Raw genomic sequence first — 12,385 nt, 5'->3', positions numbered from 1 at the left:
GTCTTTTATCGTTGCAATGTGTTTTATTTGTTAAATTACATATATTTTTAATGTTCTCATAGTTAAGGATGTCCTTGGGATCCAGGACAAAAGGGGGAGGATTATTTTGAATATTATTCCTAAATACATCTATGTGCATAGCTTTATTAATTATAATTCCCCGTTGATTACATTTGTTTAGAACTTCCATTTCATTGTTTCGTAGCAACAGGGCTGCTGTGGGGATTATAACTTGCGTAAGTCCCTGGGCTGTCGTTCTGAGCAGTCTTGCTGAAAATACAGGCCGCTTTTGAGAAGTCTGGTCTGTCATCCAACCTGATGCTGCTTTTTTTTTCCTGGCTGGAGATTTAGTGCAGGATGGTTTTAGAAATTCTTCTGTATCTACCAAGTTGGCGTTTTGCTGGCATTCATTTTTGCGATTGCTAATTCTGTGCCTCCTCCTCTTCTTTCTTGCTGCAGATGTGCCGGTTGAGAAGCTGGCCTCCATGGAGTCTCTCCAGAGTGTGAACCTGAAGTCTAACCCACTCAGTGAGGAGGTTCGGGTGATTGCCAGACCACTGATCAAGTTTGACCTCCTGATGTCTCCGGCTGTTCCCCACGTCTGAAATGGGGAGGACTCAGAGGCATAGCTGCAATGCAGTTGTTATGTGGTTGTAGTTTTGAAGGGAGAGGAAATGCAGTGTGTGCTGAACTAGGACAGGCCTGCCAGCATTCCCAAGCTGCACTGCGGCGTGCATGAAGCTTCATGGGCTTGCAGAGTGGCAGAAGGCATGACGGGTTTTTTGCCAAAGGACGGCAGTTCTTGCTGAAATTAATCCTTGTTAAACTGTCAGCATATTGAAAGGTCATCACACTTACCCCCGCACCCCATTGTTGCCTTCTGAACTGTTAGGGAAGAACAACATCTTTAAGGAGACAACTGTTAATCTCTAGTCTGGTACTGCAAAGTTATGGATGGAATACAGCATTTCCCATACCTTGTAGTCTGTCACTTAAGACAGGAGTGGCCAGCAGGATGGTTGGGAGAGGGCCAGTCAATTTTGGTAGCCTAGTTTACTTACCCTACAAAATTTGAACCAGAATCTGATAGAAATTTTGCACAGTTTCACTTCTGGTAAAAAGATGACTGAATTCAAAAGTTATGAGAGGGACAGAGATCATCTCTCTTTCACGTAAAAATCCAGGCAATAGGTATTGATTCTTTTTATTATGATGCCTGACCAGTGATGAGGAAATCAGGTACTGTGACAAAATAAATTTCTGGACCTCAGACTATTGTCTGAAAAGTAGAATCAACCTTGAATATATAGAAGGAGACACCCTTGATTTGGGGATTTCATAAACATAGGAGTATAAATTCCTCACTGTGCCCTTTCAAAGTAAATCTCTCTGATAAAATCTATGACATATGAACAAACATTGCCTTAAATATGTTGCATTTCAGTCTGTGCTGGATTCTTATTCAGTAGCTTCTAGTTCAGTTCCATATGAAGACATAAAGGGCTGATCATGGCCTTTGTATATCTCAATCATGTTCTCTCTTTAGCCAGGCCTTTATGAAGAAAAGCCCTGATTTTTATAAACTCCCTGAATTAAAGAGCTCCCAATCCTTTTCCTGTCCTCCCTAACATTTTCTACTTCTAATTTGTATTCTTTGTTGGAGTGGGGCAATCCAAACTGTAGGTATTATTAAAAGTATGGCATGGAATTGATTGGAGGGGGAACAAAGAAGACTAGTTCCAATAATGAATACAACAAAACCCACCAAAATACAAAGAGTTAAAGCAAAATGTTGTTTAGCACAAGATCATCTACAGATTACATAAAATACATACCTTATAGGCAGCTGAAATAAATTCCTCTGATGAATTCTATGTGAACTGATATTTGTGTGTGAACAAATATTTCCTTTTGTGTTTCAGTTTGCACTTGATTTTATTCAGTGTTAACAGTATCAACCAAGTGTTCAGTACTCAACATTTCGATACATCTGTTGAAGTCAAGGGCCTTAGGAGGGTATTCTTGGGAGTGCACTGAAAATATCTTTCAAGGGCTCAAATGATTTCCTGTAAATAGTTTCAGGTAGGTAGCTGTGTTGGTCTGCAGTAGAACAGCAAGATTTCAGTCCAGTGGCAACTTAGAGACCAACACATTTCTTGTAAAGTCTGATCCATTTCAACAAAAGATCTTCTTTAAGAGCACTGTCCTGATGAAAGTACAATCATCTAACAACAACAATAACAGCATTCAATTTATATACCATCCTTCAGGACAACTTAATGCCCACTCAAAGTGGTTTACAAAGTGTGTTTATTATCCCCACAACAATCACCCTATTAGGTGGGTGGGGCTGAGAAAGCTCCTAGAAGCTGTGACTGACCCAAGGTCACCCAGCTGGCTTCAAGCAGAGGAGTGGGGAATCAAACCCGGTTCTCTAGATTGGAGTCCTGTTGCTCTTAACTACTGTACCAAACTGGTAAGTAAAAACTCATATATCTATAGAGGAAGAACGCTCCACTCCTAAATACTCAGTGCCCTTTTAATGTCAATAAGTGCTTGTCATCAATGTTATTCCCTTTTATTACTTTGCACTTTGGTGGTTTGTGAGTGTGTGGGGGGGCAGGTATTGAATTACATAAGGGCAAAATGCCCAGCAATATGCTTGGAGGTGGGATATATGGACAGAAGGCTTCTAAACTGCAAAGGCCCTTGAGGGTTGCATTTCTGCTTGTCCTACACACAGTCACACAGTATTTACTGCCAGTGATATCCTTTTAGGGTGACCAGGCCACCCACTGCAGAGGATAAATGCTGCATTCCCAAATGCAGCATTTTTTTCTTTTATAGTAAAATAGTTGCCATTCACTCATCATGGAAAAGTAAAGAAGCTGCCTCAGGGATACCATTATGGCAGGAATTTGTAATCCCAGCTCTGGAGAATCAAACCTTGCTTCTTGTTTGCATATTCCCACCTCCGCAGCAACCTATCCGCAACCTTGGTTCTGTTTCTTGGTCATGACAGAATGTGACATAACCCGGAAAGGTGGCTTTTAGATAGATACATAAGTAAGTATGGCCTGGAAAATGTAAGCTGCCGGATGTTCCAAGAAGCAGTCTCTTTCGTTGGAAAATGCTTTCTTTCCGCATAACCAAACAAGTATGAAATTATCCTCATTCAAAAGAAACCCTCTGCTGAAATTTGTGGAAAGGGAGGGTTGTACTTTGTGGGAGCTGTGATCAGTTGAACAGCTCTGTGCAGCAGTAATAGAATTGCTGGGGGGGGGGGAGAGACATGGCAGTGGAAAACTACCAGATTCATTCATCTATTGTTCACAGAGAGAGCAGTGACAGAGCACTTGTGTGCAGAGCATTGATGCTTATGGATTGTTTTGTTTTTTAAAAAAATCCTTTTGCTGTGGTTGTTTGTTTGTCTTTAAAAAGCCTTTTCTAGTGCTCCATGGACTCATGTCATGGGTCTGATTAACTAACACCCTGGCCTGCCCCAGGGTCTGAGCTTGCTGGCTGCTACACAACTTGGGATTTCTTTTGTTTTCTTTCTTCAGCCTTATATTCTTGGAGAACTCTGTGAGTGTGTGTTTCTATGTGATTGACAGGCTACAATGACCTGTCACTTTGACAAATAAAGAGTCTGAACGTTTTAAAGTCTTTCCTCCAATGCACGCTTTATTGAAATGAATGAGGCGTTTGCAGCAATGCAGCATTTGCTTGTGGATTGAAATATGGCACATAGGACATGACTGTAATCATCTGGGTTTTGTATTACTTGTTCCACTATGCAAATAAGAATTTTCTGCAGTTCATACTAAATCCCATGCCCTCTCCCATTTAGCATACCATTTCTACTTTCTTTAAAGTAGGAGGGGCCGTGGCTCTGTGGTAGAGCATATGCTTGGCATGCAGAAGGTCCCCGGCTCAATCCCCAGCATCTCCAGTTAAAAGGCGAACTGATGTAATCAGGGGGATCCCACAAGGATTGGTATTGTGGCCGGTGCTATTTAATCTGTTCATAATTGTTCTGAAACTAGGGGGGGACAGTGTAGTGGCCAAGTTTGCAGATGATGCAAAATTATTCAGGATGGTGAAAACCAAGGCCAACTGTGAAGAGCTCCAGGAGAAACTCTACAATTTGGGTGAGTGGGTAACCATGTGGCAAATGAAGTTCAATGAAGGCAAGTCTAAGGAACAAAACTTTTAAAGTACATGCTAATGGCGTCCAATGGAGGAAAGATGACATGGTATAGCCCAATCTCATCAGATCTCAGAAGCTAAGCATGGTTAGTACTTGGATGGGGGACCACCAAGGAAGACTCTGAAAACAAAGGCAATGGCAAACCACTCCGGCTTCTCACTTGTCTTGAAAACCCCTTGTGGGGATCACCATACCTTGGTTCCAACTTGACAGCACATACATAATGGGATCTGAACTTGCTGAGACTGAAACCTTTGGGTTGTGAATAGCTCAATTAAAACATCACACCAGTGTGCTGCAGCACTGAAAATGGCAAACTTTGTGCTGGGGATTATTAGGAAAGGAAAACAAAACAGCCAATGTTATAATGCCCTATGATATGGCCTTGTATGTAATATCTGGTATCTCAAAAAAGGACATCGCAGAGCTGGAAAAAGTATAGAAGAGAGCAAGCAAGATGATTAAGGGTTGGAGCACCTTTCCTATGAGGAAAGACTGAAAAGTCTGGGATTTTTCTGTTTAAAAAAGAGACCACTAAGGGAGGACCTGATTGAGGTTTATAAAGTTATGCATGATGTGGAGCCAGTGGAAAGAGAGAACTGTGGCCAGAGGATGTAGTGATGGCCACAGACCGTGACAGTTTTAAAAGGTGATCATTTCTGGAGACATCAGAAGTGATGGCATTGCTCAAGGGAACTTCTTTAAGAATCAGCTCAAAATGCTATGTTTTCGGCCAATTCTTAAATAACCAGCCCAGGTACAAAACGCACAAATGCTCCTGTGCCCTGCATGATGATGTCACTTCCGGAAGTGATGTCATCACGCGTAGTGCAGGAGCACATGCAAAGCACATGTATGACTGCACAGTAAGTGCCCATCCCTTCTTACCCCCACCTTACCCTGTCAACCTCCCTGCAGTTACCAGGGAAACTTGGCAAACCTCCTGCTGCATCCTGGTTTTTCTCTCACCCCCTTCCAGATCTTTCAGCCTCTCTCCTCTTCACTTACTGAATTCAACCTTGTCAAAAAAAAGCCTTCATTACACCAGAGGAAGAATCTTAGGGAGCAATTCTAAGCAGGTCTACTCAGAAATAAGTCCTGTGTTATTCAATGGGGCTTACTCAGGGCTTTTTTTCTGGGAAAAGAGGTGGTGGAACTCAGTGGTAGAACTCAGGACTGCACAATGACGTCACTTTGGGTCAGCTGGAACAAGGGGGGAGGGTTTTTTTAAAGTTTATATTGCCCTCAGTGAAAATGGTCACATGGCCGGTGGCCCCGCCCCCAATCTCCAGACAGAGGGGAGTTTAGATTGCCCTCCGTGCCAGCGGTGTGGAGGGCAATCTAAACTCCTCTCTGTCTGGATACCAGGGGGCGGGGCCACTGGCCATGTGACCATTTTGAAGAGGTGCTGGAACTCCGTTCCACCGCGTTACAGCTGAAAAAAAGCCCTGTTACTCCCCAGAAATTATTTTTAGGATTGCAGCCTTAATTTCTGTATTTACCGTTGGCAACATGATCAAATACAAAAGAAAAGAGTTTTATTATCAGCTAGAGTGATCTTCAGTTACACCATGTCATAAAAGGGAAACAATAATTCAACTCAAAGTATCATTTTTGTATTTAACTCCTTGGATAAACGAGGTATTCTTTCAGTGATAAATAAACAGCAGATCTTCGTGGAGATCCAGGAGAGAGGGTGGTTAAAAGAACTGCGCTGCATTGTTGCGATGGGCTGCAAGAACGGAAGCCAGGAGCTTGACTCTTTTCACAGACAAAGCCTTTGGGGATTTGCATATTTCTCACTGTTTTATCCCATTGTCTCGCTTGCTTTCCAGATCAGATACGAAGACTGTTTTGACCATGCTGTTTCCAAGATAATGAAAGAGGCACTAATATTGTATTCATTTATGCAAAATAATGGCATGCTTCCGAGTGGGACCTGCAGCTACCGTTGCGCTTTTCTGTTCAGCAAGGAAACTAGAGGTTCAGGCATCTGCTTTTTCAGACCTTCAAAGGTTGTGCTCCTACTGAAGGAGGGGGTGCTTTTGGCTGATTCTTCTTCCTGGGGGCTTTTGGGATTGTTCTAAGGTTTTCTACACACATATGGATTTTAGCACTTCTGCAGTCCTGCAACATAATGCAGTATATTACCCCTGTGCCAAAATTCAAAGGCTCCACTTGGTGGGAACTGGGGGGTTATACTGACCAGCTCGACCTTTACCTGTGGATTATGCCCTTGACATAGAGACTTACCTGAAAAGGGCTGGGAACACATAGGACTTCTGTATTTTGTACACCTTGATTTTTGTGTTGCTCAAATGGAGGCTGCAGGCACACATTTTTTTGAATTTTTAAATCATATTATCAATTAAATCATATCTATATAGAACTTGCTTACATATGTTCTTAATTTTTCACTTCTATTTAAATATCTTTGCATCTGTTTTCAAATCTAATAATAATTGTTCTTAATTATTCTTAATTTTCAGCTATATAATCAAAACTATTTTCCATTTTTCTTGAAATTCAGAAATTAACCTATTGTGTATATAAGATATTAATTTTACCATTGACACATATTCGTATAGCTTATTCTTCCATTCCACCAGATCTGGGCATATTTCTGCCTTCCATTTTGCTGCAAATACTACTCTTGCCGCCATCACCATGTACTTGGATGCATACTTCACTATGCATTTTTGTAACATTTAAAAACGTATTTTAGGATTCATCACAAACTCAAATTTTAATATCTTTTGTATTTCTTAATGTACGTCTATCCAATATTTTCTTGCTGTCTTGCATGTCCACCACGTGTGATAAAATGTGGCATCTGTGTTCTGACATTTCCATAACCGCATTTTTTATAGGCACCTGTGCAAATACTAGCTCCGATGTGCAAGCTGCAAACAAGGGAGGGATCAGTACATTTCCAGTCCTACTCTGCAAGTTGTTTCAGGTCTGCATGGGGCTGTTGTCTGCTAAATGGTATTCAACTAGAAGTCACAGACCTTCCACGTCCCACTCCTACTGTCCAATTGTTTTATTTAGTCATCTGAGAGTCTACATTAACTAGGTGCCATAATCAAAGAAGACAGAGGCCCCATGCTTGTGTTTAGGGGAATGGGGAAGGGCACTGGAGGAGGGAGATCAATTGGACAGCATGTGAAAGAGGAACCTTTGCAGGCACGTATGTTCAGTTGGGGCCTGGATGATCTTTCCTGAGCAGTGGAGGTGGTGCAGGCAATTACCTTCAGTCTCCTGACCAAGGACTCAGGCCAGATATTCCTTCCCCTCATCTCTGCAGACACAGGAACTGTGACAGTCACTGTAGCGGTGTCCCTGAGCAAAAAAGGGAAAACAAATCCTATTCTCTTTATCTACGCATGCACGCACATCATATATATATATGAGTCATTTTGTCTCAGCCTAACCTACAGCACAGGGCTGTTGTAAGAATAAAATGGAGGAAGGGAGATGTCACCATCCTGTGGTAATTGGAGGAAGAGGGGGAAGGATAATACGAAATATATTGCTAACTAAATTTTTAAGATTATGAGGACCAATGAAGCTCTGGAATTATTTTGGCCTACTCAAACATTTATAGGAAACATTTATAGGATTTTAAAGAAATGTTGAGTTAAAGTATGTACAAATTCACTCATGCACCAAACATGGATATTTTAGCATCCTGAGGATTGGGGTTTGGGGGGGGGGCGTCCTAGAATGCCCTTGATTTGGAATGGTATATTCACTCAATTACATAACCCATCTCTCTCTCTCTCCCCTCTCCCCTCCTCCCTCTATCTCCCCCTCCCTCTCTTTCCCCTTCTCCCTCTCCCCCTCTGTACCCCCCCTCTCTCCCCCTCTCTCCCCCTTCTCTCCCTCCCTCTCCTCCCCCTCTCCCTTCCTCCTTCTCCCCTCTCCCTCTTTCTCCCTCTCTCCCCCTCTCTCCATATCTCTCTCCATCTCTCCCCCTCCCTCCCCTCCCTCTCTCTCCCCCTCCCTTCTTCCCCCTCCCTCCCCCCCCTCTCTCTCACTCACACACACACACACAGAGGATCTTCCTGAAATTTGGCCAGATTATGATGACTGTGACAGAACAAATTGTCGTGATTTTGTCAACCTCAGTTTTGAAGCTGCGTAATGGTGTCTCAACTCATATAACAGCTGTGTTGGCTGCATAAATGCAGTTTTCTTCCACCACTTAAGATTGGGCTGGTGGCAGTTTTGTTATCAAACTCTAAACTTTAGAAAATAAGAACGGGTGAGAGATGCACTTCAAACTAACGTTATATCCCCTGCAGCTATGGCTGAAGTCTGGAGCTGGCGAACCTCTATTAACCTTTCCTATGTGCTGCAAATGTTGGTTTTACAAAGAGAAAAAGAATCTTAGAAGTTGCTGTACAGGAATAATAACTTCCTGTAGCTTAATCTTTCCTTTCCAAGCCCGTTAGTCACCTCACTAGCATATAATATGTAGCCCACATGCAAGATTTTTATGAAGATCTTTCTGAATCCTGCCTCATTCCATATTCTTCAGAAAACTTTTTTTGTATAAAAACTGGGGAGGTAGAGAAGTCATGTTGTTCTCTGACTCCTCCCTCTTTGTACCAGTTTCCTGGAGTTAGCACCTCCTTTTGGCTGCTCTTCCAGTGCTCTCCTCCCTTCCTTTAACTGGGTTGCCTTGTTCCAGGGAGTAGAATATGATGGGATATGCAAATATGATGATGTCATATGTCATGTAGCCTTGGAGCCAATCCAATTTGGCTGTTAGCTATATCAACACTTCCTGTCCTCACTCTGAATTAGTTCTGTGATGATATCACTAAGTCAATTCCAAGTAAGGAAAGAATTTCACTCTTATTCTCAGTAGGTGCCGGGGAAGGAGCAGTGTTGTGAATACTTCTACCCTGTTTTAGCTTCTCCTCTATAAAAATCACAGGAAAGGGGACTATTAGTAGGGGAGAAATATGTTAGCTAACACACATACACACTCTTTTTCAGCTGAATTCAAATTATTAGTCACACAGATGCTCACAATCTATGAATGCTTTCAAACTGTGAGCAAGAAAAAACAAGTAAGAGTGCAGGCCCCAAATTAGGCCATGGAATAAATAGTTATTTTGGAATAAATGACAAACACTGCAAAGGCCCTTCAGTTGCAAAAAAAGGAAATAATGTTTTTTGGGGGGGAGGGGGTCAGTCCTTAAGACCCAACAATAGTCAGCTGGTGTACAGGCCCTAGCCAAAGGCAGTGGGTCTTTGGCAGTATGTAGAATGCTGGAACAAGGTATTGGCCATGGAGTCAAGCCACCCACCCATTCCAGCCTCCTACTTCCCTGCTGTCATATGCAAGCTTCCCACCCCTACCCACCCCCTATATTGCTCTTATCACAGAGAGAAGCAAAGATGGGCTCATAATTGAGCTGGTTTTTTAACTGCACAAAAATGTTGGAAGCTCCTGGGGAAATCACATTTCTTAGCCCTGCTAAAGGTCTCAGAAGCCTCCCTTAGCTTGCTTATAGCAACTGACATTTCATAAACAAACAAGTGAAATGTCAGTCAAGATATTCCCTTGATGTTTTTGATGCTGTTTTGAGGTTTATTTTTTCTTAAGCAAAACCAGGTGGCCATATGCAAGCCTCTCTTTGGAAATATAGATCCAGAGGAGTTAGCTGTGTTAGTCTGTAGTAGCAAAATTAGAAAAGAGTCCAGTAGCACCTTTAAGACTAACCAACTTTACTGTAGCATAAGCTTTCGAGAATCACAGTTTTCTTCAGATGCATGGAGGGTAAGAAGAAACTGGTCAGATATATAGGTGGATAGGGGAGGGGGGAGTAGATGCAATCAGTAGCTTCTGATATTGGGATCAGTTGGCTTCTGATAATGAGATAACCATTCATAGTCTCTATTCAATCCAAGCCTGACTGAGTCAAATTTACATATGAATTCCAATTCAGCAGCTTCCCGTTGGATTCTGTTTTTGAAAGGTTTCTGTTGAACTACAGTGACCTTTAAGTCCTTGATGGATTGAAGTGTTCTCCCACTGGATTGAAGTGTTCTCCCACTGGTTTCTGGATGTTGCCATTTTTAATGTCAGATTTGTGTCCATTTATTCTTTTGCACAGAGGTTGGCTGGTTTGTCCAATGTACAGAGCAGATGGACATTGCTGGCACATGAGGGCATATATCACGTTGGAGGATGAGCAGCTGTAAGAGCCAGAGATAGTGTAGTTGACGCCATTGGGTCCTGTAATTGTATTTCCTGAGTAGATATGAGGGCAGAGCTGGCATCTGGGTTTGTTGCAGGGTCTGGTACCTGTGTTGGTGACTCTGCTAGCCGATTCATGGTTGTTGTTTTTTTAATTTTTTTTTTATTGGATGGGGTTGTCAGACTGTGGCTAAATAAGGTACTCTCTGCAAGATTCCCTTTAGAAGCAAGAATAAGTCCAATGTCTGGCAAAGGAAGCTTTATTGCAGAAAAGGTCCATTATAGTCCACTGTCCTGAATAGGAGACTCAGGATGGTACATGATCATTGTTACCAATGAAGAGCAAGCATAGGATACAGAGTAACAATACCCATCTGGAACAGCCTCCCCCCATAGTTCTCAAAACAACATCTTTCAGTCCTGGGAAGCTGCTCTCCTTCAAGGCCAATGCTTGGTGGAACGGTGTTAGACATAACAATCTCCTCTGGTGGGAATGCTGCCTGGGAACTGGTGCACCTGGGGAGAAAGCACTTAAACACTAGAAGCATTAGAAAATGGAGTCAGTACAGTTTAGATATATACTGGACCTGACATTCTGCCCCCCTTAAAATAGATCCCCCCCTGGCTTATATGGATAGCGAGTATGAAAAGCTTTGGTTAATCTAGGAGCATGAACATGTGCAGAATTCACCCATTCATCGTAACCAGAATCAAAGTCTTTCCAGCGAATGAGGTAAAAAAGCTGGTTTCGCTTGAGCTTAGAGTCCAATATTTGTTGTACCTCATAGTGTATTTGGTCGTCAATCAAAGTTGGAATGGGTGGAGCTCTTATGTGCCATTTGTTGTCGGTGGGAGCTCTCTTTAGAAGGCTGACGTGGAACGTATCATGCACATGGCGCAGGTTTTTAGGTAAAGTTACAGCAACAGTCACCTTATTTATTATTTTGCGCACAGGAAAAGGTCCCAGGAATTTTAGAGCGAGTTTGCGGCTGGTTTGAGCTAGCTTTAGGTTTTTTGTGGAAATATACACATGATCTCCAGGTTGTAATTCCCATTCGGCCACACGATGGCGATCTGCGTATTTTTTGTAATCCAGTTTGGCTTTTTCGAGGTGTTTCTTAATAAGAGTCCATTGCTGCGCCGCCTCCCCCCACCATGAAGATACATCTGGCAGTTTAGAGGAATGGAGAGGGGGTGCGTCTAACGGGAAGGGATCGAAGTGAGTCCCGTACACAATTTTGAATGGAGCCTCTCCCGTTGAAGCGTGTATACTGTTGTTATAGGAGAATTCGGCTAGGGGAAGAAGGTCCACCCAATTATCTTGTTGAAAATTAATGTAGCAACGAAGAAATTGTTCTAAAATTTGGTTAGTTTTTTCAGATTGTCCGTCGGTTTGTGGGTGGTGGCTTGAACTGATACCTTGTTCAATATTCAACATTTTCAAAAGCTCCCGCCAGAAGTTGGCAACGAACTGTCCGCCGCGATCCGAAATCACCTTGGACGGAAAAGAATGTAATTTTACGATGTGTTTTAGAAACAGATCCGCTAGTTTTCGAGCGGAGGGTATAGCAGTACAGGGGATAAAATGGGCTTGTTTGGAGAATAGATCTACCACAACTAAAATACAATTGTGTCCTTTCGAAAGAGGTAGATCAGTGATAAAGTCCATAGAGATTACTTCCCAGGGCCTGTTCGGCGTTTCTAATGGTTGCAGGAGGCCCGGAGGTTTCCCTTTCCTGGTTTTTGCGCTGAGGCAAACAGGGCAGGAACTAACGTATTGGGAAATGTCTTTGCGCATGCCCGGCCACCAGAATTGTCTTTGAACTAGGTGTAAAGTTTTCAGGTACCCATAGTGTCCAGCAGTGGGAGCATCATGACAGCGCTGCAAGACATCCAGCTTAAGGCTGTCCGGGACATAAAACTTGCTCCCAGCTAGCCAATCCCCCTGTGGGGATCGGGTT

The 12,385-nt window shown here is 42.7% G+C and overlaps 1 protein-coding gene across 2 annotated transcripts in view; it reads left to right on the top strand.

Moving 5' to 3' along the window:
* The window catches only part of LRRC20 (leucine rich repeat containing 20), a 142,357-nt gene extending 138,691 nt beyond the window's left edge, over nt 1-3,666 (top strand). For both annotated transcript variants that reach the window (XM_054984171.1, XM_054984172.1), the window contains exon 5: nt 460-3,666. In XM_054984171.1, coding sequence (XP_054840146.1) covers nt 460-605 — 146 coding nt within the window. In that variant the 3' untranslated portion in view covers nt 606-3,666. The remainder of the gene's footprint in view (nt 1-459) is intronic.
* The last annotated feature ends 8,719 nt before the right edge of the window (nt 3,667-12,385 follow it).

The sequence above is a fragment of the Eublepharis macularius genome, chromosome 6, assembly GCF_028583425.1.
Source record: "Eublepharis macularius isolate TG4126 chromosome 6, MPM_Emac_v1.0, whole genome shotgun sequence".
In the NCBI taxonomy this organism is placed as follows: Eukaryota; Metazoa; Chordata; class Lepidosauria; order Squamata; family Eublepharidae; genus Eublepharis; species Eublepharis macularius.
This window is presented reverse-complemented; position numbering and strand designations above follow the sequence as displayed.